Here is a 24,640-nt window from a genome sequence, read left to right on the forward strand (position 1 = left end):
CGAAAGGGGGTGAGAAAACATAAGCCTCTAGATTTTGTATTGAGTCAATGTACCCAGACGAGGACGGAAACTAGCTGTCCTCCGGCTACAGCATGGTACTGCTAGAGCTACTGAAGACCTTCATTACAAAACAGTGTGTTTTAATCAGTTATTTGGTGATGTGAATATATCTAGTATAGTTTGATCTAAAAAGGATAACTTTAATATTTTACTATTTTTATGAAATTCATTGAGGAGAATGGTCCTCCCTTCCTCTGAGGGCCTCCACTGGATCAATTGTAAATGGCACTCCACATGAAAAAGGTTGCCGACCCCCTGCTATAGGCTATTTAAAGCCACCTTTGTTGAATGGCGCATACAGTGTATTATACAGTGTCATCGTCTCGTGCCCTTCCCACACCCTTGTCTCGTTGCGATGCATTCAGAGATGTTCCTCATAATGTGTGTGCCCAGCTCATTTTCGCATTTGCCTTTCTGCATTATTCGCCAGTATTGAAACATTGTATCAACAAGGTGGCTCTGAGAATATTGAAACATTGCATTAACGAACGATCGACTCGTAGACGATTGATATTGCAACATAAGTAGCCAGCTTGTCTTTGTCTGATTATTGTGTTGCCTACGCAGCAGTTGCACCATTTGGGTGCCTGTAAAAAAATTAAAAAACAGCCCTTTATCCACACTATAGCCAAATAACTTAGCAACATTTTAATGATGTTTGGCCAGCAAGATTGACCTCTTAGAATATTACAGCGGAGGAAGGTAGGCTACGGGTAGGGATTAGGGATGCAGCAGAGAATGATGAAGTAGGCCTAGAGCAAGAAGCAAAAAAAAAGTAACTAAGTAATCATTCATTATTTGCATTATCTCAATTATTATTCTGTCACTGCATTAAAATGCACATTTGCTATAGCCTACAATTGTTATTGGCTTTGAAGCCAAAAACAGGACTGTTAAAGAGCAAGTTGTTCAGTTGTGTTTATTTTCATACCAATAAGCCTACATGAAACCAAAATTGCACTAGCCTACTGGGCAATTAATGAAAATAACAATTAGACATTCCCAACCTATATTTCAATAGTAAATAAACAGCTTTTGGTTTCGAATGGTCAGCAAAAAGGAGGGCTCCCACTCCCACTCCCAATTCAATTAACCCCTGGCTATCAGATTACAACAAGGCGTGTTGCCTACTTTAATTTTGGGCCTAATCATTACACCTCTGGTTGCAGCCTCAGACAATCTACTGGCTGAGAACTGTGAAATCTGAAAGTAAGAGTTAACTATATATCTAGCTTCATAAAGAACTGAAATATGTGGAGTGGGGGCTAATGTGGGGCTATTATTCTGGGCCTGAGTCCCTCCGATAGAGAGAAAGAAAAACGAGAGGGGGGGGTTAGTGAGTGAGTGAGTCAGTGAGTGAGGGAGAGAGAGAGAGAGAGAGAGAGAGGAGAGAGAGAGAGAACGAGATAGACAGTGAAAAGTGATGGACAGAGGAGACAAAAAAAAAAAGAGGGAGAGAAATAAAGAACGAGAGATCGAGAGAGATACCACAAACACACCATGCTGCAGTGGAACAAAACCAGTAGTGAAAGCACCTCAGGGACAATTCTGGTAGCAGAACCAGAGTTGGATTGGAAGGACATTAAATTCCTGTTATTCAAACTAGAGCTCTCGATTTCCTTTCACTGCTACAAACGTGGGTAGGACATCTAAAAACAAATGGAATAAGAAAGAGTAGAGAAAGAGAGGATGAATGAAGGAAGAGAAAATAAAAACACCAGGAAAGCTGTTTTATTACTATGTTTGAAAGTATAGTTGAATGATGCTAGGCATTTTATTTTCCATTAATGCGCGAATAGCCCGGAGATGTCAATGTACCCAGACGAGGACGGAAACTAGCTGTCCTCCGGCTACAGCATGGTACTGCTAAAGCTACTGAAGACCTTCATTACAAAACAGTGTGTTTTAATCAGTTATTTGGTGATGTGAATATATCTAGTATAGTTTGATCTAAAAAGGATAACTTTAATATTTTACTATTTTTATGAAATTCATTGAGGAGAATGGTCCTCCCCTTCCTCTGAGGGGCCTCCACTGGATCAATTGTAAATTGGCACTCCACATGAAAAAGGTTGCCGACCCCCTGCTATAGGCTATTTAAAGCCACCTTTGTTGAATGGCGCATACAGTGTATTATGACAGTGTCATCGTCTCGTGCCCTTCCCACCACCCTTGTCTCGTTGCGATGCATTCAGAGATGTTCCTCATAATGTGTGTGCCCAGCTCATTTTCGCATTTGCCTTTCTGCATTATTCGCCAGTATTGAAACATTGTATCAACAAGGTGGCTCTGAGAATATTGAAACATTGCATTAACGAACGATGCGACTCGTAGACGATTGATATTGCAACATAGTAGCCAGCTTGTCTTTGTCTGATTATTGTGTTGCCTACGCAGCAGTTGCACCATTTGGGTGCCTGTAAAAAATTTAAAAAAACAGCCCTTTATCCACACTATAGCCAAATAACTTAGCAACATTTAATGATGTTTGGCCAGCAAGATTGACCTCTTAGAATATTACAGCGGAGGAAGGTAGGCTACGGGTAGGGATTAGGGATGCAGGCAGAGAATGATGAAGTAGGCCTAGAGCAAGAAGCAAAAAAAAAGTAACTAAGTAATCATTCATTATTTGCATTATCTCAATTATTATTCTGTCACTGCATTAAAATGCACATTTGCTATAGCCTACAATTGTTATTGGCTTTGAAGCCAAAAACAGGACTTGTAAAGAGCAAGTTGTTCAGTTGTGTTTATTTTCATACCAATAAGCCTACATGAAACCAAAATTGCACTAGCCTACTGGGCGAATTAATGAAAATAACAATTAGACATTCCCAACCTATATTTCAATAGTAATAAAACAGCTTTTGGTTTCGAATGGTCAGCAAAAAGGAGGGCTCCCCACCTCCCAATTCAATTAACCCCTGGCTATCAGATTACAACAAGGCGTGTTGCCTACTTTAATTTTGGGGCCTAATCATTACACCTCTGGTTGCAGCCTCAGACAATCTACTGGCTGAGAACTGTGAAATCTGAAAGTAAAGAGTTAACTATATATCTAGCTTCATAAAGAACTGAAATATGTGGAGTGGGGGGCTAATGTGGGGCTATTATTCTGGGCCTGAGTCCCTCCGATAGAGAGAAAGAAAAAACGAGAGGGGGGGGTTAGTGAGTGAGTGAGTCAGTGAGTGAGGGAGAGAGAGAGAGAGAGAGAGAGAGGAGAGAGAGAGAGAGAACGAGAGAGAGAGAGAAAAAGAGAGGGAGAGAGGAGAAAAAAAAAAAGAGGGAGAGAAATAAAGAACGAGAGATCGAGAGAGATACCACATAACACACCATGCTGCAGTGGAACAAAACCAGTAGTGAAAGCACCTCAGGGACAATTCTGGTAGCAGAACCAGAGTTGGATTGGAAGGACATTAAATTCCTGTTATTCAAACTAGAGCTCTCGATTTCCTTTCACTGCTACAAACGTGGGTAGGACATCTAAAACAAAATGGAATAAGAAAGAGTAGAGAAAGAGAGGATGAATGAAGGAAGAGAAAATAAAACGGGGGCAATAGGCAGAACGTCTAAGAGTGCGTGCGACAAGTCGCTGATGTGCAAACTCCCAAACCCACACTCGGTTCAGTAGTAGGACTCATAGAAACACAAATTGCAGCCACACAAAACCACAGAAGCTTATAAACCCACATCAGCGAAAATAAAAAAACACACAAACACAGACACAGAAATCTAGCATGGCACAGCCAAGAACAGTGACAACGTGTTTGAGGATGAATCACGCCGAAAAGAAGAACCAATCCCACCATATCCATATAACCCAGGTACTGACCGAAGACATGGTAGCCCAGCACACAGGTGTAGGTGGCCCAGTCAATGTCCTTACACTCGGAGCGGTTACGGATGTACTTGCAGCCATTTGGAATGTCCCCTGCAAAGAGGATAGAACCAAGTCAAGGCATAGTTGAAGGGGATACTACACAACAAAAGTGTAATGCAAAAGGTATGACTTTCATGAGCTATACTGTACGTTGGTTAAGCCCGATTATTTTTTGGGGGATAAAAATTCCTTCATGGATCAGTAACATAGCATGAGGTTCCATCAACGAAGCTGTAGTCTCACTTAAGCATGACAAATCATTCGAAGGTGTGTCTACTCACAGTAGAGGATCTCATAGTCTCCTGAGTTGGACATGATGAACTTGTTGTCGGGGGACCAGTCAAGATGTGTGATGTAGCTGGAATGTCCCTGTTAACCACAGAGTGAGAAAGTTTGATAAATGATTTAGAGAGCTGAAACAGTTAAATGGTCTATTTGCTGGTTGTTGTATTTTACCCCCTTTATCGCCCCAATTTCGTGACATCCAATTGCGACCCAATTTCAAACTTGTCTCATCACTGCAACTCCCCAACAGGCTCGAGAGGCGAAGGTCGAGTCACGCGTCCTCCAAAACATGACCCGCCTAACCACGCTCCTTAACACCTGCCCGCTTAACCCGGAAGCCAGCCGCACCAATGTGTCGGAGGAAACACTGTTCAACTGACGACCGAAGTCAGCCTGCAGGCGCCCGACCCGCCACAAGGAGTCACTAGAGCACAATGATTCAAGTAAAGCCCCCCCGGCCAAACCCTCCCCTAACCTGGACGAAGCTGGGCCAATTATGCGCCYACCCTGTCACGGCCAGTTGTGACACAGCCTGGGATCAAACCTAGGTCTGTAGTGACGCCTCAAGCACAGCAATGTAGTGCCTTAGACCGCTGCGCCACTCGGGAGGCCCTAGTTAATGGTATTTTAATGGAGCTAGGGACATATACAGCATGTATAGTACAGCTAACTTAGTTTTGCACATCATTTTATGTGAGATTTTGGCCTTTATAAAAGTTCACTATCTAGGGAGCGAACTCCAGTCTTCCACCTCAGCCCATAGGAGGAGACACTTTGTGTGTGTGTGTGTGTGTGTGTGTGTGTGTGTGTGTGTGTGTGTGTGTGTGTGTGTACATGTCTGTCTGTCCTCCCCCTCACTCAGGGTCAGGGAGGGAATCTCTGTTAGCCTATCTTGGCACTTGGTTTGATTTCCTTCAAGTCTGCAGGCTTCCCTCCAACACAAAGACCCATACACARATGCAATCATACACATGCATGCAAACGCGCACACTTTTACACACAGGAATGTCACTGACATCCAGCCAAGCTAGACACTCCACAGCTGCTGACCTCACTTTCTCACACAAACATATACACATCTGAATTCCATACTGAACGGCACACACACAAAGTTGACGTATTTCTCGGTTMATGCATTTCCCTATTTATACGCAGAACCCTGTAGTTATTTATTTGAAGAACAGGACATACATATTTATGTGTCACTAAAAATCCCCATAAACAGTTATACACAGAAAGTACAAAACATTAGGACCAGGTGAATRGAGGTGAAAGCMATGATCCCTTATTGATGTCACTTGTTAAATCCACTTCAAATCAGTGTAGATGAAGGGGAGGAGACAGGTTAAAGGAAGATTTTCAAGCCATCAGACAATTGAGACATGGATTGTGTATGTGTGCCATTCAGAGGGTGAATGGGCAAGACAAAATATTTAAGTGCCTTTGAACGTGACAGCTATGCACTTAGTCTGTGATCTGGTATAAAATAAACCCGCACAAAGCACTATACCACACGCACTGCTTTGGCTGCAAGGCTATGTACGGTAGGTTGCCTGGAGGCTTAACCTTGGACCAAGACCATAGTGGTCAAGCAGCAGAAGCAATGACCGTGACCACAACCCGAGCCGCATGGTCCTGACCATTGGCAATCCATCACACAGACGACCAGTAGCCCACAGGGATGGAGGGAAGAGCGAGAGAAAACGGGCGCGGTGTGTGAAAAGAGACGACATGAATGAGAGGGACACGAAAGAAAGGGAGAAGAGGAAAAACAAGGGAGAAAGAAAAAGGCAGGACCAATGCGTGCGAGACAGAGCGACGTACATACGGAGTGAGAGAGAGTGAGAGAGAGTGAGAGGAGAGAGAACACGGGATATAAAAGAGAAATAGAGACAGCAGACTGAGCAGCAGCCAAGCGGAGGCCAGAGAAGGTTTAAAACAACAGTGGAGTGATTCACACTGGCCCTGTGCGGTTCTGACCACTGTAGCGTAGACTAGGGCTGGGCAGTATACAGTATTTTATGATATACCGGTATTGACCGGTTTGGGTTTTTACTTTACCTTCTATACCGGTATTTGAATGTTTGGTTTGTTAAATGTGATACGTCATGTGTAATGTKAATTTTTTTAGAATAGTTTACTTCGCTACTTGAGTCATCTCTCTCCGCTCTCTGTGCCACCTTCCACACAGACCTAGCACGCCCCCTGTCACAACCATGAGACACTTGCGTTCAGTCTGCATGGTCAATGCAGCACATGCAACAATGTTGCATGTTGCTTCTTAATATAAATCCACTAGCGTTTTATATTAGTTTGTGTTTCTACATCTGCAAACAGCTAGTTTGTCTTTTCTTAGAAAGTTGCCCTAAATCTTGTGACACTAATTGCTAGCCACTAATGCTAAATCTAGCTAGCAAATACATTTACTGAGTAATAAATGTTGCAAAGCAAGAATATGTTAGCTACATGAAGTAGCTAGAGAAAAAACACAATGTAGTCAAAGCTTATAGGGTCCCCTAGGAAACACTTATCACCACTTTGGTTCCTACCCTGTCACAATAACTCCTCCCTGGCATTTTAATTCGTTGTCATCTCAAACACTGTATTCAAAGTTCCCACTATTATATTCTAACTATAGAATTAGAAGAGTCATTATATTTCCATGATTCCAACAGTTTTGCTCTAATTCGCAAGTCAAATCTCAATTGCAACATTTGGTTAAAAATAAGTCTGAGATTATTTGCCCATATCGTGCAGCCCTACGTGGCAGTGTGGAAATTATCACAATTGAGCAGTGGTGTAAAGTACTTAAGTAAAAATACTTTCACGTACTACTTAAGTCGTTTTTTTTTGGTATCAGTACTTTGCTATTTCTTTTTTTGACAACTTTTACTTCACTACATTCCTAAAGACAATACTGTACTTTTTACTCCATACATTTTCCCTGACACCTGCTGGTCATGATCTGTATACCTTCACCTCTACCCTGCTGGATTTAAACCCATKACTATACGTATATACAGGTAACTGCCAAAATAAAGGAAACACCAACATAAAGAGTCTTAGTAGGATGTTGGGCCAATACGAGCCAGAACAGCTTCAATGTACCTTGGCATAGATTCTACAAGTGTCTGGAACTCTATTGGAGGGATGAGACACCATTCTCCATGAGAAATTCTATAATTGTGTGTTTTGTWGATGGTGGTGGAAAACACTGTCTCAGGCGCCACTACAGAATCTCCCATAATTGGGTTGAGATCTGGTGACTGAGACGGCCATGGCATATGGTTTACATCATTGTCATGCTCATCATACCACTCAGTGAACACTCTGGATGTGGATGGGGGCATTGCCATGGTAGCTAAAATAATGGCATGCCCAGCATTTTTATATATGACTCTAAGCATGATGGGATGTTAATTGCTTAATTAACTCAGGAACCACACTTGTGTGGAAGCACCTGCGTTCAATATACTTTGTATCCCTCATTTACTRAAGTGTTTCCATTATTTTGGCAGTTACCCAACAGTCCCCATCTGAACTGACTTTTTTTTCTCTCTCACGCTCGGTCTCCCGTTGCTTCTTCTGTGATTACCATACAGTGAAAGCACTGATCCTTTCCATCTCTCCAGCTGCAGGGAGACGTCACTCCCTAGGGCCCCCCACACACACACACACACTAATCACTTCAAACTAATGGTCATGTACTCACAATGCACTTCCCGTATCTTGTGTACTTGCGCCCTTTGTCCGACACGGTGTAGAGGTAAATGAAGTTGTCATGTGATCCCACTGCCAGCAGGGTGCCATCTGAAAGATGGAACAGGATTGTGGGTCAATTATCCACCATGTTTCATTCTCCTCCCTAACCGTTTATTGGTTTAACAATTCTCCCATCAAAATCCAAGTCTACGGTTAGGATAGGGTGCAAGACCAGCTCCACCCACCTACGGAGAAGCGCATGACTGACAGCTGCTCATTGCCGTCTGTATGAATGGCCACCAGGTCTCTGGTCTCCGCATCCAGAGCGTACCACCTGGGACACGGGAGGGGGGGGGGAGAGAGAGAACATCACAGAGAATTTAGAAGAATGGACTATTCCCATGCAGGCGTAAGCGATAAGAGATGGGATTAATAGCCCATGATGGGCTTCAGAGTTCGAGATAGGGTTAAGCTGAACTTACTTTCCTGAGTGAGTACCGATGGCCACAACAGCACCACTAGGGTGGAAGTCTGCACAGTGGCCATGCTCCTGAGAGAAAGAAACAGCAAGAGGGAAGGGAGAGATGCAATTCAAACATACATAAGTCATTTTGTGTAAGGCCTGAATCCTAACTTGGGATGTGTTTGCATGCCTTGATCTCAATAAAGAAAACTTGCAGCAACARTTCAATTACGTCTGTGAATAAAAATTCAAATTAAAAGGGCAGTGAATGAGCGTGTATTCTTAATCTGCAGTATAGAATAGTTCCGAAAGGGAGGTATTAGTTCTTACATCCAGCAGCCTGGTCCATTCCAAGCAGTGGTCCACAGAATTCCACAGGCACACTTGCCTGTCCTGGGCACAGGTGAGGAACAGGTCCTTGAAGGGGTGAGAGGCCAGCCCCCACAGCTCGTCTGTGTGACCCTAGGGGCGATAGGTCAGAGGTTGGAAAATAATGAGGATGTGTAGGCACTTTGTCCAACGTGGCTCCACACTTGAGCAGTTAACACGACTTGCAGAGTAGTTGACACATACTCTGTCTATTCTGTATGTCGCCCGTGTTACTGTATGTGAGAATCAAAATCCACAGTATCATGTTCCAACCAACTAAGCCAATGGAAACACACCACCACTAACACTCTAATGACCTCCTTCACACGGGAGTAGCGTGCCTCAAAGAGGTGGCAGACGAGGGGAGAAGGGGGTGGGCTCAGTTGGGTGCCCTCAAAAGAGGGGATAAATATCTCTGCCAGCCTGTTTATACAGAGTTCAAATCACTGGAAAATGTATGCCGAGTTTTACCACGCAGCTCTCTGGAAAATAGCATCGCTCTGCTCCATCGCTCTGCTCTTCCTCACAGAGAAGAAACGATTGGGAAAGCAGCTAGTGAGGGGGCCGACACTGGCATCCCTACAACAGAGCTGCCGTAGCAGGGCCCTGCAGTCCTCTATTGGCTTTAGTTCTCACACCCTGGACGTTTTACACACCTGGATTATGTAGTGCTGGCAGTCAGCAGTGAGAGAGAGAGAGAGAGAGAGAGAGAGAAATAGAAAGAGAGAAATATAAACTTCTCTCACCTGGACTTCCACCTGGAAGCCGTCATTAAACGTCCCCCTCAGGACGAAGTTACGCGAAGTGCCCACCAAAAGCTGCTCGCCCTTGCCCTCAGCCACAGCACGAATGGTTCCATATTGATCCGGGACCTGCAGCGGAAACAGATACACTGAGATGTACGTTCATATCCATCAGATTGAACATGTGACATATGTTTGCGCATAAACCACGGCGCATTGGTGTGGAATGTGTCTGGGTTGTATTCGGTATGGCTGAGACGGCACCTCTATGTCCCTCTCTGGGTTGAGGCCGTGGTCCCACAGGATGATCTTGTGGTCCTTGCCCCCTCCGGTCAGCAGGGTCCCATTCCTCATCTGACACAGAGTGAAAACACTGCCATCATGGGCCTTGATCTGACGACTGATCTGGTACGCACCTACGGGGGGGGGACGGGACGGACAGAGAGGGAGAAGTAAAATTGCCCAGAAGGAAAGAGGAGGGAGAGGAATGAGAGAGGCTTGTAAAACAGCTCACAGCAGAGATTTCTGGGAATAGGATACCACAAATACTTGACATTCGTTAATGTGGTTTATACACCACGCTGCAGGCCAGCTCTTGTTGTTTTCTCAGGGGACCATTTGAGGGGGGAAGTGAATGAGAGGGTGTGCGTGTGCGCGTGCACTGTTAAGAAGATAGCTGTGGAAGGCATGTTCGAATGAGTGCGAGCATGCACGTCTGTGCGCGCACACGGTCTAGGTTTGATGTGTCTGCATTCGCCACATTCTGATGATCACTCCTCCTGTTACAATACATTCTCTGCTGATAACACAGACAGATACACAGCGAGGCAGGCCCATTCCTCAAGGCTAGTTACACTGAACCTGAGGCAGGGGAATTCTCAACGGGGGTAATATTGAGTGGCAGAGGGAGGGTGTGTGAAGAATTCATGTGCATCAGATAGTGTTTCTGTCGGTTTCTGTATCGCTTCTGCTCCCCCACATTGGCATGACCTTCATCCCTGCAGCGTCAGACAGATGTGGACCCACACGCGCAGTCAAGCGTTCCCAAACGCAACCTCAAGCATGTGCGCACACACACACACATACTGTACACGCATCACAGGAGGCTGTTGAGGGGAGAACGGCTCATAATAATGGCCGGAACAGAGCAAATGGAAAGGGATCAAACACCTGGAAACCATGCGTTTTGATCTATTTGATACCGTTCCACTTATTCCGCTCCAGCCGTTACCACGAGCCCGTCCTCCCCAATTAAGGTGCCACCAACCTCCTGTGAGACACATGCATTCCCACCGTCTAACCACTGGGACGCGCAGGTAAACAAAAAAAGATGAACAGTTTTTAATCCAKGGCGCCTGGCCCTAGCCCTGCTCATCCAGTTCCTCTGTACGCCACAACCAAAACTATTACTGCTCAAACCCCCAACACCCTCCGTCCCCCGGGCACTCTGGCCTGCCAACACTCTCCCCCCCCCCCTTCTCTTTTCCCTTCCATGTCTCTCCTTCAAAAGGCTGTTTTCTTTTCGTCAGTCTCAAACCACCTCTTCCAGTTGCTCTCCTCTGTGGCTGAGACTCACTCGGAAGGTTAACTACTTGTGTTACTCATGTGGGCATGTGTGATAAATGGTCAGACAGTTTTACCAAAGTGACTAAAGTTTAAAACAAATATTCAGTAGGCTTTACATGGCRTGCGAGGGAATCAAACCCTGCAATCAGTACTGATGGAATCAAACCGTGCCATCAGTACTGTAGCACTATACGGCTGCCTGCGAGGTTTAAAGTACAGTGTAAGGTATATGAGGTATTATGTGATAGTGTACCTTTGGGGCCTTTCCCTGGGGCCGGCTCCACTGTGCTCCGGCTCCAAATCAACATGACGCCTCCAGAGTCTCCAGTCAGGATGTCCCCGTTGTTGAGGAAGGCCAGACACTGAACAAACTTGGGCTTCTCGTATTTCTGAAAACGGGACAGGGAGAGACGGGAGAATGAAATGTCTGTGTAATAATTGTTGTCTGTGTGTTTAGGGCAGACTAGAGAAAGAGACTGTATTCATGTATGGGTAAAGGTATACTATGAAAGGGATACATTACATTCTAGCGTCACATTGTTATTTAAGTTTTTCACTTTTGGTGACACGTAGGGGTGTGGCGAGTACTCGGACAAAACAAGTATCATAGCGAATGGGGAATTTTCCCGAATACGATTATGATACGATTTTTTTGTTGTTGTAACTATCCGTGTTCWGAACAAATTCATGGTCAGCTCCCGGCACAATTGTGTACAACTGCAGGCCGCAATTCGGMGCGGTTCTGCGTGTGCTCATTCGGGCCCTGAATTGTGGGCTGCCGTTCCACCCTTTTCTCCCAGCATGCATCTCTGTCACAGTGTGAAGGGCTGTGCGCTCTAAATAACTAGATGATTGGCCAGTTCGGCTGTCTGTAAAGAAACGGGCAGGGCGTAGGTTGAACCTGCTGCCAGGATTGGATTATAACAAGCCCGGCTCCCCATCCCTCCCTCCCGCATCCGTTTTCACTCGTCTCATGGCCCAACTCCCCTTCTCTCTACAAACATATTGTGTGAATCAGAATCCGTAATTAGCTAGTCATTGTTGTTCTAGCTATCAATCTAGTTAGTTATATTTTCTGTCGACGTTGCTGAGGACATATCGTTGATTCTGTCTATGTGGCGTTGTAGTAGCCTACTTTGTCTGTCCGTCAATATTCCATTGCTGACGTCGTCTTTGTCGTTATGTTGTGAGCTAGGCACATGTGTTTGCTTGCTATTATTTTTTATTCTCGCCCAGGCATTTTTACAGAGCCACAGATCAGCTTGGCTCAAGCGGCTCTTTAAGTAATTGAAGTCGTTTTTACGAACTGAACAAGTGAAAAATGTCCTCACCCCGAAGATGCCCTGCTTGCGTGCCAGCGAGGTGCCAGCCCAGGTCCAAAAGAAGATGTGTGACTTGCCGCAGGTTACTATGGTGTTGGCATCAGTAGGGTGGAACTCCACCGCAAGCACCACCTCATTTGTAGACTGGAGGAGGTGAAAACAGTCCAAAAATTATAAATATTCAGAACCAAATCAAATGCTTTACGTATTTTAGGCAGAATTGCACAGCATAAAAACACCCCAGGTTTCCCTGACCTTGATTTCAGCTATTTTGGATTTCTTCTGCCAGTCCCAGACAGTCAACATGTGGTCGTTACAATCGTCAATCACCGCCAGGTGTGTACCGGAGTCCTGTAGGAGAAAGACAGGGCATGTCATGTCAGCAAAGCTTGTGATGAAACACAGATCCTATTTTCTGCAATTCAGTTAACATGGCATAACATAATAATATAATTCCAGTTTAGGCCTACATATTCACAGATACATACTGTATGTAGGTGAGAGGGCACGGAAATCTAAAGAGGAATCCACYTGTTGCAAAATGGCCATAAAGCAGGCAGGACTAAAGCAGGCAGGACAATACTCTTCTAAGTGGTTAGCCATTGAGTAGATTTGGCATAATGATATCAACAACAGCATAAGATAACCTTCTTTCAAGCTTTACCATTCTTTGATAGGGAAAATCCACTGCTTAGTTAGACCTTTGATCACATAAGGGGATAATGAATCACTTAGAATGCGTGCTTGTGTGGGGAGCGGAATTGTGTTTGTTCGTATGGAAAATGGGTCACGGTGTGTTTTTGTCGGTTTGCGTCTGAAGGGAGCCAGACATTAAAAGCTGTGTTCCGGAATGTGAACCTTAAACTACTACTGATTAGAGAACCTATGATGTATTCAAGACCGCAATAACACCAGTCTGACCCACTAGCAAAGGGCTCAGTCCAGAAACACACAGCATCTAGAACCCCAGAACTGAGTAGAACCTCTAATCTAGATCCACTGGCTGTGATGTGAGTGTGATCTATCAGATACGTGTGATATGGACCCTTCCCAGKCAGAATGGGGTTTCATTTAATGTACTACACCAGTTCCCACAATTCTCATAATGACTAACACTTCCTGGATTATACCATTAGAGGTGCTACGGGTACCCACCGCCTTAGAGAAGGCCAGGGAGCCCACCCCTCTCTCAAAGGTGCCCAGGCCGATGACCTGCAGGGTGGACAGGCTCACCGAGTCCCACACCCTCACGTGGGGCTGCAGCGGCTAAAGAGGGAGAAGAGGAGATACACATGATTTAACAAGCCATCACTGTAGCCAAACTCAGACACTACGGCTGCATTTGCAGTATACTTTTTCACAGCATCCTTTCCTTGTTTCCTTCCCTTCACAATCACTGGTAGATGAGGAGGAGATGAGAACACAAACATCATTTTTGTAGATAAAAGGYCTGGACAGATTTCCACCCAATTGCTTTTCATCTATCATATCCTCTAAGATCAGTGGTCATGAAGGAATGGGGGAAGGAGGTGAGGAAAGGAAGGCATTTTAAAGACTTGAGAAAGCCTTTAACAAGTAGTCAGTGAGTGAGTGGTGCAGGATCAGGCGGGCTGACAGGTAAGATACTCTTCTAAAGAGTCGTTCCAGGAAGGTTTGAGCCAGTTTGGCATGTTTAGACCCAGAGAGCTTAAATATAATTAGTTGCATGAGCGCACTGATTGTTGGTGTGGTTGAGTAAATATGGAGCACCTGTGTCTGGGTCTGCCTGTCAGGGACGTGAGTGAGCCTGATTGTGCAACGCGAGCAGAAATACTATCACCGTACACAAAAAGAGACCTAGTGCAAACAAGGATTATGCTGTTAAACATAACCACAGATGTCTCTCCGTATTCAGCGGAATGGAATAAGACTACTAAACTCACTTGGAAAAACCCATGGCGTTACATAGGTGACATTTGAGCCCTGTGACTTGCCCATTGTGTGTGTGTGTGTGTGTGTGTGTGTGTGTGTGTGTGTGTGTGTGTGTGTGTGTGTGTGTGCGAATGAATGATAGGCAAGAAAACAGCATCTGTGCTCCTAAATCCGGATGAACAAACATGAAATGTACATGAACAACGATATATCACACATACGAACATATCATTAAAGGATTTAGCGAGCAGGAAGTCAGGGGGTTAGTAATGGGTGAGGTGGTGGGAGTGTGACTCACCCGGCCGTCCTTGTCCACTCCCGCAATCTGTCCCGTGGCAATGCGGATCTTATCGGGGTGAACGGCAAGGCTAGTGAGTTAAGCAGAGAGCGAGACAGAGAGCGTGAGAGAGCAAGAGAAAATCATAGACAGATAGAATGAGAGACAAAACATGAATAGATTGTCAAACCAATCATGTTTTCTTTTTTTTAAATGTCGGAAACTACCTCCCTGTTGAAAACCCCTACAGTCAGAAACAATCCGTRGTAATGAGAGGAGTATGTCAGGTCTAAAATTAAGTTGAGAGGGAGCTGCTAGACTGAGCTGACCCGTTTGCCTGTCTGGCCTACAGCCTGATGGGAGGAAGTGAGGCTTTTCGTTTCAAACAAAGACAGTTTTGAGTCAGGCTTCTGCCATCACAAGGACTAATTTGTCTCTTCCACTTCTCTACCACCCGGGCAGAAGACATTTATATCTCATTTGCTTAGTCTTTATCTTAAGAGGCCTCTGAGAGGATGGAACCTGGAGACAGTTAAGCTGAACCATTGCGTCTGTGACAACTATTTGCTTAATCCACATTAAAAGGTTTTGTAATGAAGTGTTTGTACATTATTCAGACCCTGAGGGACACATTGRTGTATCATCTGAATCTAGTGTATCTACTGTAGGCAGAATACACAGCCCATGATGGTGTGTAAGCTACTGCAGGAATTCATTACCTGATACTACACAACCAAGCCTGACCAATACTCCCAGGCTGACAAAAAAAACATAAATCGGAGAACAGGATACCAGCTCACCATTTGACACAGTCAGTGTGGCCAAGGTAGTGGCGCTGTGTTCTCTCCTCGTAGTTGAAGAGCACGACCACGGAGGCTATGAAGTATACACTCTCCCCTGTAGGGAGCAGGTACACGTTGGCTCTGCAGTCTCTCCCCCTGTAGCCGTACCTGACATAAAGGACTCAAGGAACCACGACACTATTCTCCTTTCCATCATCTGCAACGTGAAAACAACTGGACAGGTGAAAGTGAAGACCTATAAAGGCCTCCACCTTTTTTGCTTTGACATCTGTCTGAGCCCAGAGACCCACAGACAGACGAGAGGGCGAGACCGAGGTCAGGGACACACACGGAGTAACAGAGTGTTTGGGACCAGGCACCGCTAAGAAGAAAGGATACACCCACTCAAGTTTGAGTTTCCACGGAGGCAGCTCTGTGCGCACGTCCTCYTAGTTCTCCACGTCCGCGGGGATGAACATGGTGATGGGGCGACCTCGCATGAACATCTTGATGTAGTCTCCCTCTGCGAAGGAGACGGACAAAGTATATTTRTTTTAGCTAGCTATATCACGATCGCCATTTTGACTTGCTACACAGAGAGGAATTCTGGTAACACTAAACCCATGCTTTTGCAAACACATTCAACATACAGTATTAGCACGGGTATAAGTATAAGCAGGTATAAGTACTTTCAAATACTATTTGAAAGTATTCAGGCAGGCTAGAGCAAACACTCAAAGAAGCAGGCCTGAGTAGTGGCGGTTCGTGTTTTACATTAACAGAAAACCCTGTTACGGTAAAGCATTAAAAATGACTGCGGGTCAGACAAATACCTTGTTTAATAAAGGTTAATATAGAGTCATGAGTCAGAGAGCGTAAGTGAGAGTGCATGACGTGACTTTAGTCCACGAACCCAAAGATATCTGCAGCGTGACRGCTCAACACTCTCCGCACCGTCACACACAACCACTTAGTGTGACAACACTTATTATTTATTTTATTTTTTACACATAAAAACCTACAAAAGCCTTGAAAACCCTAATGAGCTCAGTTAGTGTGCTGCACGTGCTTTCCACTCATCCAGGGATGAGATACTGCATAGACCGAGATAGATACACAGATAGACGGCCAGTCAGACAGAGAGAAGCGTCGGGTGCCGTGCAGTGGCGCAAAGCAGTGAGTCAGCAACCCCAAACTCAGCTGAAATAAGAAAACGTGATGGGGGGGATAGAAAAAAGAAAAGATGGGGAAAAGAGAGCAAAAAGAGYGGGGGGGGGTYGATTTGTGGTAGACSGGGATCAGTGGAATGTGTGTGTTTCTACTCTCCTAGTGAGAGAGGACGAAAGGGAGATGGGTTGGARGGGGGCCAAACTTCACCATTGCTCATGAGCGAGGGCTTTCTTCCAGCTTTCCCAGATTGAGGAGGWGCATACAGTAGACTCAAACTGAAGYGCCAGAATTCKTCCCAGGACCTACCTAGTTATTACTAGTTAGAATGTACTGGTACCACTAAAGGCCAACACACTGCCTTGGACACTGTAATACGTTTAGCCATTGTCTGCAGTATTCTTCCCAACTAATCCTTTCCCCCACTGCACAGTGCATTCGGAAAGTAAATCAGACCCCTTCATTTTTTCCACGTTACGTTACAGCCTTACTCTAAAATTGATTAAATAGTTTCCCCCCCCCCTCAATCTACACTCAATACCCCATAATGACAAAGCAAAAACAGGTACTCAAGACCCTTTACTTTGTTGAAGCACCTTTGGCAGCGATTACAGCCTCGAGTCTACTTGGGTATGACGCTACCAGCTTGGCACACCTGTATTTGGGGAGTTTCTCCCATTCTTCGCTGCAAATCCTCTCAAGCTCTGTCAGGTTGGATGGGGAGCGTCACTGATCAGCTATTTTCATGTGTCTCCAGAGATGTTCMATCGGTTTCAAGTCCGGGCTCTGGCTGGGCCACTCAAGGACATTCAGAGACTTGTCCCSAAGCCCCTCCTGCGTTGCCTCTACCGRCGCTCCAGTCTGAGGTCCTGAGCGCTCTGGAGCAGGTTTTCATCAATGATCTCTCTGTACTTTGCTCCGTTCATCTTTGCCACTGAAAAACATCCCCACAGAATGATGCTGCCACCACCATGCTTCACCGTAGGGATTGTGCCAGGTTTCCTCCAGACGTGACGCTTTGCATTCAGGCCAAAGAGTTCAATCTTGGTTTCATCAGACCAGATAATCTTGTTTCTCATGGTCTGAGAGTCTTTAGGTGCCTTTTGGCAAACTGCAAGCAGACTGTCGTGTGCTTTTTACTGAAGAGTGGCTTCCGTCTGGCCACTCTACCATAAAGGCCTGATTTGTGGAGTGCTGCAAAGATGGTTGTCCTTCTGGAAGGTTCTCCCATCCCCACAGAGGAGCTCTGTCAGAGTGACCATCGGGTTCTTGGTCACCTGCCTGACCAAGGCCTTTCTCTCCCGATTACGCAGTTTGGCCGGGCTGCTAGCTCTAGGAAGAGTCTTGGGGGTTTTAAACCTCTTCCATTTAAGAATGATGGCCACWGTGTTCTTGGGGACCTTCAATACTGCAGAAATATTTTGGTACCCTTCCCCAGATCTGTGCCCCGACACAGTCCTGTCTGGGAGCTCTACAGCCAATTCATTCGACCTCGTGTCTTGGTTTTTGATCTGACATGCACTGTCAACTGTGGACCCTTATATAGACAGGTGTGTGCCTTTCCAAATCATGTCCAATGAACTGAATTTACCACAGGTGGAATACAATCAAGTTGCAGAAACATCAAGGATGATAAATGGAAACAGGATGCACCTGAGCTCAATTTCAAGTCTCATAGCAAAGGGTCTGAATACTTGTGAAAATAAGATAAGAAAAAAATAAAAAACTGTTTTCGGCTTTGTCATTTTGGGGTATTTTGTGTAGATTGAAAATGTTTGAAAATGTTTATTTAATCAATTTCAGAATAAGGGTGTAACGTTACATAATGGGGCAAAAAAGGGGTCTGAATGCTCTCCGAATGTACTGTATCTGTGGCCAATAATGCCGGGAAAAGGCTGAATTCGTTGAATTAGCTGAATTCCAGTCCAAAGTGTGTCTGTGGAGGTAAATGCCAGCAGACTCAGGACCAACCACCTTCCTCACATGACCAGAGGCAACCTGCCTGAGCCAAGAGTGGGACGCTTTTAACCAGACGACACTCCGCTAAGTGGCCAGGGCATACTGGCACATCTATGCCCTTCATTTAGGTCGGGCATCGCCTGATGACAATAAATGGAGGAGGGTGAGAAAGTAGAGGGAGGGAGTGAGAGAGTGAGAGCGAGAGCGAGAGAGCGCAGAGGGAAACAAGAGATTCTGTCTGTGTTTGACATGATAAAAAGGGAATGTCAAAGATAGATAGACAAGCCAAAAAGCAGAGAGGGTGGGGCAAGCGCTCGTCCCAAGGCTGGCAGCTCTCCTCGCTATCTGACAACTTACCTGCTTGGCTGTTTTTCTCACGGGTTGACATTTTGGCTGGTCATGAGACAGAAACAATGTCACTCACACACACACACACACAATGATAGTACACAGGGGAGAAGAGCTAGAATGACCTGAAGACAGCAACGATGACTAGTTGGGACTACACAATAGGATGAAGGACTATGTTGAAGGAAAGGAGACATGTTTGGAAGGAACAACAAGATGCTAGGCTTCGAAATTACAGCTCTTCTCTTACCTAAAAAGGTACTCTCAAACCTACACAGTACAACACAGCGTTTTCATAAGCCCAACGAGATCTCTTATACACATCTAGACGTGTATAAGAGACAGGTACAACACAGCGTTTTCATAAGCCCAACGAGAGCACACTTTAGGTTACATTGCATCCTATTGTACAGCTTCATTAATAAACAATCTGGTTTTAAACAGATGTGCCAATTGTGTCGGTATACCGCAGTACATAGCTCTAGCGGTTCCATTACGCGGTGGTGGATGACTAACTTAGAAGAGAGAGTATATTCACCTTGGCTGATCACTGGGTCTTTATGCCTGGAAGAGAATGGAGAAATAACAATAAGGTCAGACTGTGACTTGAGACTACAAAACAAGTAAAGGTTATCTGACAGCTGGGCCAATTTAACAGCGTTCTCTATTAGGGAGGGACTTTGGATGAACACAATATAGGGAATTAAGGGYCGATTCTTGGATGATAGTGTAAGATCTGAAAAAGGTACTCTCAAGCTAATGAATACCCCATCAACGAAAGCAGGCCAGTCTCACCTCTTAGTACACAACATAGAGCGGAATTCAATTATTGTGCATCACCGTATTTGCATTACACTTCCACACATATGTTTACATCAGATTTGTGAAGCGTGTCCCATCAGCCACTCACTTGTCTGCGTTCTTCGCCACCTTGGCCAGCAGTTTGGAGGTGGAAGCAGCCTTCACCAGTTTGTTCCTGCTCTCCTCGCCACTCTCCCAGGTACTACTCTGTGAACGCTCCATTCCCGTGCCCCGCTTCGCACTGTGACCCCTACACACACACAGACAGAGGGACGTACAGGGTGCGCACACAAAAAAATAAACAGTTTGTTTTATACCACAGAGACGGATAGAGAGGGGAAGAGAGAAAGACAGTTGGCTAGACAGAAAGAAAGCTGGAGTATGGATGAGTGCCATGGTGATAATGGGGATTTGTTTGAATTTGTTCAATTAGCTCAACTGTAAAAAGTGCATTAAAGTGTGCAACTGTGAACTACATTCTTTTTTTGCAGTTTTATGCCATATACATTAAAAGTACAGCCCAGAGCTTGAACCTGACCAGGCCACCAAGTGACCTGACAAGGGAAAAAAAAAACTCTACCTTTAATGCACTTGATTCAAATTGAATTATTTCACTCATGGTACACCTCTTTTTAGGGTTAATCTGGACCTGAAACAGACGCGCACAAATGCAGAGATACAGTGCCTCAGAGGTACCCAGGTGAGTAGCAGGCAACCCTCAGGGGTAGAATCGATACCCGCTGCTGTAGCCGGGCACACAGGGGAAAGCCCACCCCAGTCACAGGTTAGTACACACGGGCTGGCTGAACAAGTCAAACCCCCCCCCCCCCCCCCCCAGGCTTCAGCAGACAGAGGAGGACAGTGAGTTTGGCTGTAAGAATCACACTGCAAGTAAAGTGAAGAATGGAAAGTTTGGAGAATGGCTAGAGCAGAGAGAGAACAGCGCGCGAGAGAGAGAGAGAGAGAGGGGATTGTGAGAGAAAGAGCACGAGCGTGAAGAACTCCACTCCTCATGCGAAGCTGCGAGAAGGAAGGGGGTTTAAACTGCGAGACGTAATGTTTTTTTTGGGGGGGGGGGATCACTTCTGCATGGTGTTTTGTTCTACCTCCAGGGGGCCATAGTGACACTGAGGGGGCAGATAGGACTGGGGCTGAATGTTGGGGGAGCGGTGGTGGTTCAACGATGTTACACTGCTACATTTACAGAGTCTGTACTCTCTCCTTATCTACTGTACGGTGAGGGAGAGACAGGGACAGGAAGGGAAAGACATCCAGACGTCCTCTGCTTATTCTAACTGCCTGGAATTTGGCGGGAAAACAACAACCTAGCCCGAAAAGAATTTCTCCATAACCCTACTACACGCACGCACGCAGTACTGGTACAGTATCATTGCTCTACAGCAGATATGTAACGTACACTGAGTGTACAAAACATTAGGAACTCTTTCCATGACATAGACTGACCAGYTGAAAGCTATGATCTCTTATTGATGTCACTTGTMAAATCCACTTRAGYTCAGTGTAGATYAAGGYCAGGGGACAGGTTKAAGAAAGATATTTAAGCCTTAAGACAATTGAGACATGGGTTGTGTACGTTCGTACGTCTTACCCACAAACGGGGTATGGTACTAGGAGCCAGGCACACCAGTTTGAGTGTGTGAAGATCTGCAATGCTGCTGGGTTTTTCCACACTCAAKCGTTTCCCGCGTGTATCAAGAGGGGGTGCAACTCAATATTAGGAAGGTGTTCTTAATGTTTTGCACACTCTGTGTCTGTTGGTTAAAAGCCCTGAATGGTACACTCACATCTTCAAAAATAGCAACAGAAGCCCACTTGATACTTCCAATCCAACCAGAGGATTGAATAGCATGGGAAAGGGCCATTTAACAGGTAAAAGTAACCCTATAATACTCATCCCCAGAAAAAGCCCCGACTGTGCACTGCGCTGCTTAGAAGCCTGGCCCATTTCAGATTGGGTGGACACACACACACACACACACAATTGCCAGCGGATGAGTTTTCCGGGCTAACGTTCTTGGCACGGCAGCGGCGCTGACTAATAACCTGTCACTTGCCCAGTCTAATAGGCAGGGATGGGTTCACGGGTGCTCTTTGTGAAACTTAATTGGTTCTCAATGTTCCTGAGAATAATTTATATTGATCTGTGTTATGGGTAATGAGTGCAAAGGCAGTGCTTTGATTAGTGAGAGCAGTCGGTCTGGGGCTGGAGCGCGTGTGTGTTGGCGTGTGTGTGGGAGTCTAGGGCTGGTGTGTGTGTGTGTGTGTGTATGCGTCCGAGTGTGTATCCTGAATGGTACGAAGCACAGCTAGTGCATGACAGATAGGGCCTCTCCTTTTCCTAATGGAGAGAGGGCTCAAACTGTTACAGATGAGTGCAGAAGGGTCATATGCAAACCATTCCTCTACTTTATTTTCCTCATCTCTGAATGAAAGGGCTTTGCTACAAGCGTGGCTACAACTAGTCTAAAAGATAAGCGACGCAGTTTGAGAAGCTAAGGTCTGCAGTGGCTGAGTCTCTACAGGGAACGATAGCTGAAAGTACAGGTGAGAGACAGAGAAGAGAGAGAACAGGTTAATAACCAAAATGGGTTCAAAAATGAAAGCGATTTAAAGAAGCATGCCAACCAGTCAAAGGTAAAAGCTAAAGTCATGAGCATTCAGAGTGTCGGAGGGCATTGCGTTGGTAAGGTGGGGGGGGGGGGGCAATCGACAATCAAAGGGGGCATCTTAGGAACCTTTTGGCTGGGGAGGTGCCCTTGCTCTCCGGGGCCTGCCTTTGGGACTGAGGGGGGTGGGGTGAGGAGGGGTGGCTGGAGACGGAGGGGGACGGAGAGGGCTGTACGGGGCTGGCAGGGGAGGGTTTATCGTTAGCCTGGTTGGGCTGGGAGGGCCCCTCCTCCTTCTCCTTGATGCCCTCCATCTGAGGCTTGTCCTTTTTCCTCTCCGCTGTCTGACCGCTGTGGAGACAACCAGGGGGTCAACCAGAGGATAACCAAACTGTGGAACACCACCAGTGGCGACATGGGTACAAGGGGACACAACCAGTGGCGACATGGGTACAAGGGGACACAACCAGTGGCGACATGGGTACAAGGGGACACAACCAGTGGCGACATGGGTACAAGGGGACACAAACAGATGGAACATATATGACGACGACAAAAAAGTGACAAATAACGAAACACAGGGGTATACCAGGACACCGTTGACGGTAAAATGATCCTAGATCTGGGCAACTTCTACCCTCAGCCTTCACTACTGAGAGACCTGCAAAGCCTCAACTTCCTGCAAAGGCAGTGAATAGCTGAGGTCAGTATATTTGATTCATATCTAGTTAGTCATCGAGGACGTGCTCAGCAATGCTTAGCCATAGGCTTAGCTACATGCTGTGACAGGTACTCCYTCACTACGTCATTGTCCTGAAAGAACCAGGGAAGTGTATAGGCTTTATTCTGCTGAATCACTGCAAGCTGCAAGGGAGAAAGTTAAACCCGTGATCAACATTCAACAGTTTCTTTTCTGGGAGGAATTAATGTGGCGTTTCAAGGCAAAAGAATATCAATACAGACTCTGCATCAATGGCTGCCCATCTGATACATGCAGGTCTAGAGTTGTGCAATGACTGTTTTTGAATGGTGTGTGTAGCGTATGTAACTTTGTATGTGTGTGTGTGTGTAGTATATGTAACTTTGTATGTGTGTGTGTGTGTGTAGCGTATGTAACTTTGTGTTTGTGTGTGTGTGTAGTACAGTACCTCTTGGCAGCTGAGGAGAAGGTATCCTTCCTGGTGACGGAAACTGTGGAGCTGTCTCGGTCTCTGTGGCTGGGCTTGCGGCTGCTGGAGCTGCCGTTGGCGATGCAGGACATAGAGTAGGCCTCGCGCAGGGGAGTCTGGCCTACAATGGGCAGGAGAGAGCATAGTAAGAGGCGACAGTAAAACCCACGCAGTATATACAAGTAACTGCCAAAACACTTGAGCAAATGAGGGATASAAAGTATATTGAAAGCAGGTGCTTCCACACAGGTGTGGTTCCTGAGATAATTAACCTTGCATCATYCTTAGGGTCATGTATAAAAATGCCCAGTTGCCGAATGTTTTGGCTACCGAGGCTAGAAGAGCTCTGTGACCTTGAAAGAGGGGTCTCAAAGGAGCATAGGGGGTTTAAATGGTGTGTGTGTGTGTGTGTGTGTGTGTGTGTGTGTGTGTGTCTCTCCCTCCATCACCAGATCTCAACCCAATTGAAGACTTACGGGAGATACTGGATAGGCGCCCGAGACAGTGTTTTCCACCACCATCAACAAAACACCAAATTATGGAATTTCTTGTGGAAGATTGGTGTCACATCCCTCCAATAGTTCCAGACACTTGTAGAATCTATGCCAAAGTGCGTTGGCCCAACGTCCTATTAAGACACTTTGTTGGTGTTTCCTTTATTTTGGCTGTTACCTGTACATCAGGATACAATGGGAGGAACGTTTATGTATGTATGTGAGTGTGAGAGAGCTGTGTGTGAGAGCTGTGAGAGAGCTGTGAGAGCTGTGAGAGAGGAGGAGACACTGTCTACTAGGGCTGACCCCAATTAGTCAACTGGTCGATAGGCTGTTGGTCGAACAAGATTTATTTTATTTATTAGTCGAGCAGTAGCAAATATATATATATATATATATTTTTTTAATGGCACACGAGGCGCCTGTCTGATTCACACCCATGTCAGTGAACTAATCCATTGCAGAGGCTGAGACTAATCCATTGCGGAGCCGCGTGGATGGCACAYTCCAAGAAGAAGGGGAGTGTGGCTAAAATGCACAATGCACGTCTCTCTCCAGAACGTTCTCTCTCCCCCGCCAATTTGTGKWCATTCATTGTTTCATAACTTCATTGTGTGAATTGTTTGCCTTGATTGTTAGTGTATATCAAGTCCCCATTACATACGTCACCTGTAGTAGCCTACATTTACCGTTCATTCCTATAATTTCTAATCTA

General features: G+C 45.7%; 1 protein-coding gene across 1 annotated transcript in view; it reads right to left on the bottom strand.

The window, feature by feature from the left end:
* Positions 1 to 24,640, bottom strand: part of LOC111978351 (EMAP like 4) — a 103,083-nt gene that overhangs the window by 17,044 nt on the left and 61,399 nt on the right. Inside the window, 20 exon segments of the mRNA XM_070448422.1 lie at positions 3,893 to 3,991; positions 4,222 to 4,309; positions 7,938 to 8,035; positions 8,173 to 8,261; positions 8,410 to 8,477; positions 8,721 to 8,852; positions 9,506 to 9,631; positions 9,767 to 9,918; positions 11,322 to 11,457; positions 12,400 to 12,534; positions 12,646 to 12,741; positions 13,546 to 13,656; positions 14,600 to 14,669; positions 15,379 to 15,528; positions 15,760 to 15,883; positions 18,844 to 18,879; positions 19,373 to 19,398; positions 19,745 to 19,885; positions 22,392 to 22,613; positions 23,411 to 23,552. Coding sequence (XP_070304523.1) covers positions 3,893 to 3,991; positions 4,222 to 4,309; positions 7,938 to 8,035; positions 8,173 to 8,261; positions 8,410 to 8,477; positions 8,721 to 8,852; positions 9,506 to 9,631; positions 9,767 to 9,918; positions 11,322 to 11,457; positions 12,400 to 12,534; positions 12,646 to 12,741; positions 13,546 to 13,656; positions 14,600 to 14,669; positions 15,379 to 15,528; positions 15,760 to 15,883; positions 18,844 to 18,879; positions 19,373 to 19,398; positions 19,745 to 19,885; positions 22,392 to 22,613; positions 23,411 to 23,552 — 2,241 coding nt within the window.

This window comes from Salvelinus sp. IW2-2015, linkage group LG18, assembly GCF_002910315.2.
Source record: "Salvelinus sp. IW2-2015 linkage group LG18, ASM291031v2, whole genome shotgun sequence".
Classification (NCBI taxonomy): Eukaryota; Metazoa; Chordata; class Actinopteri; order Salmoniformes; family Salmonidae; genus Salvelinus; species Salvelinus sp. IW2-2015.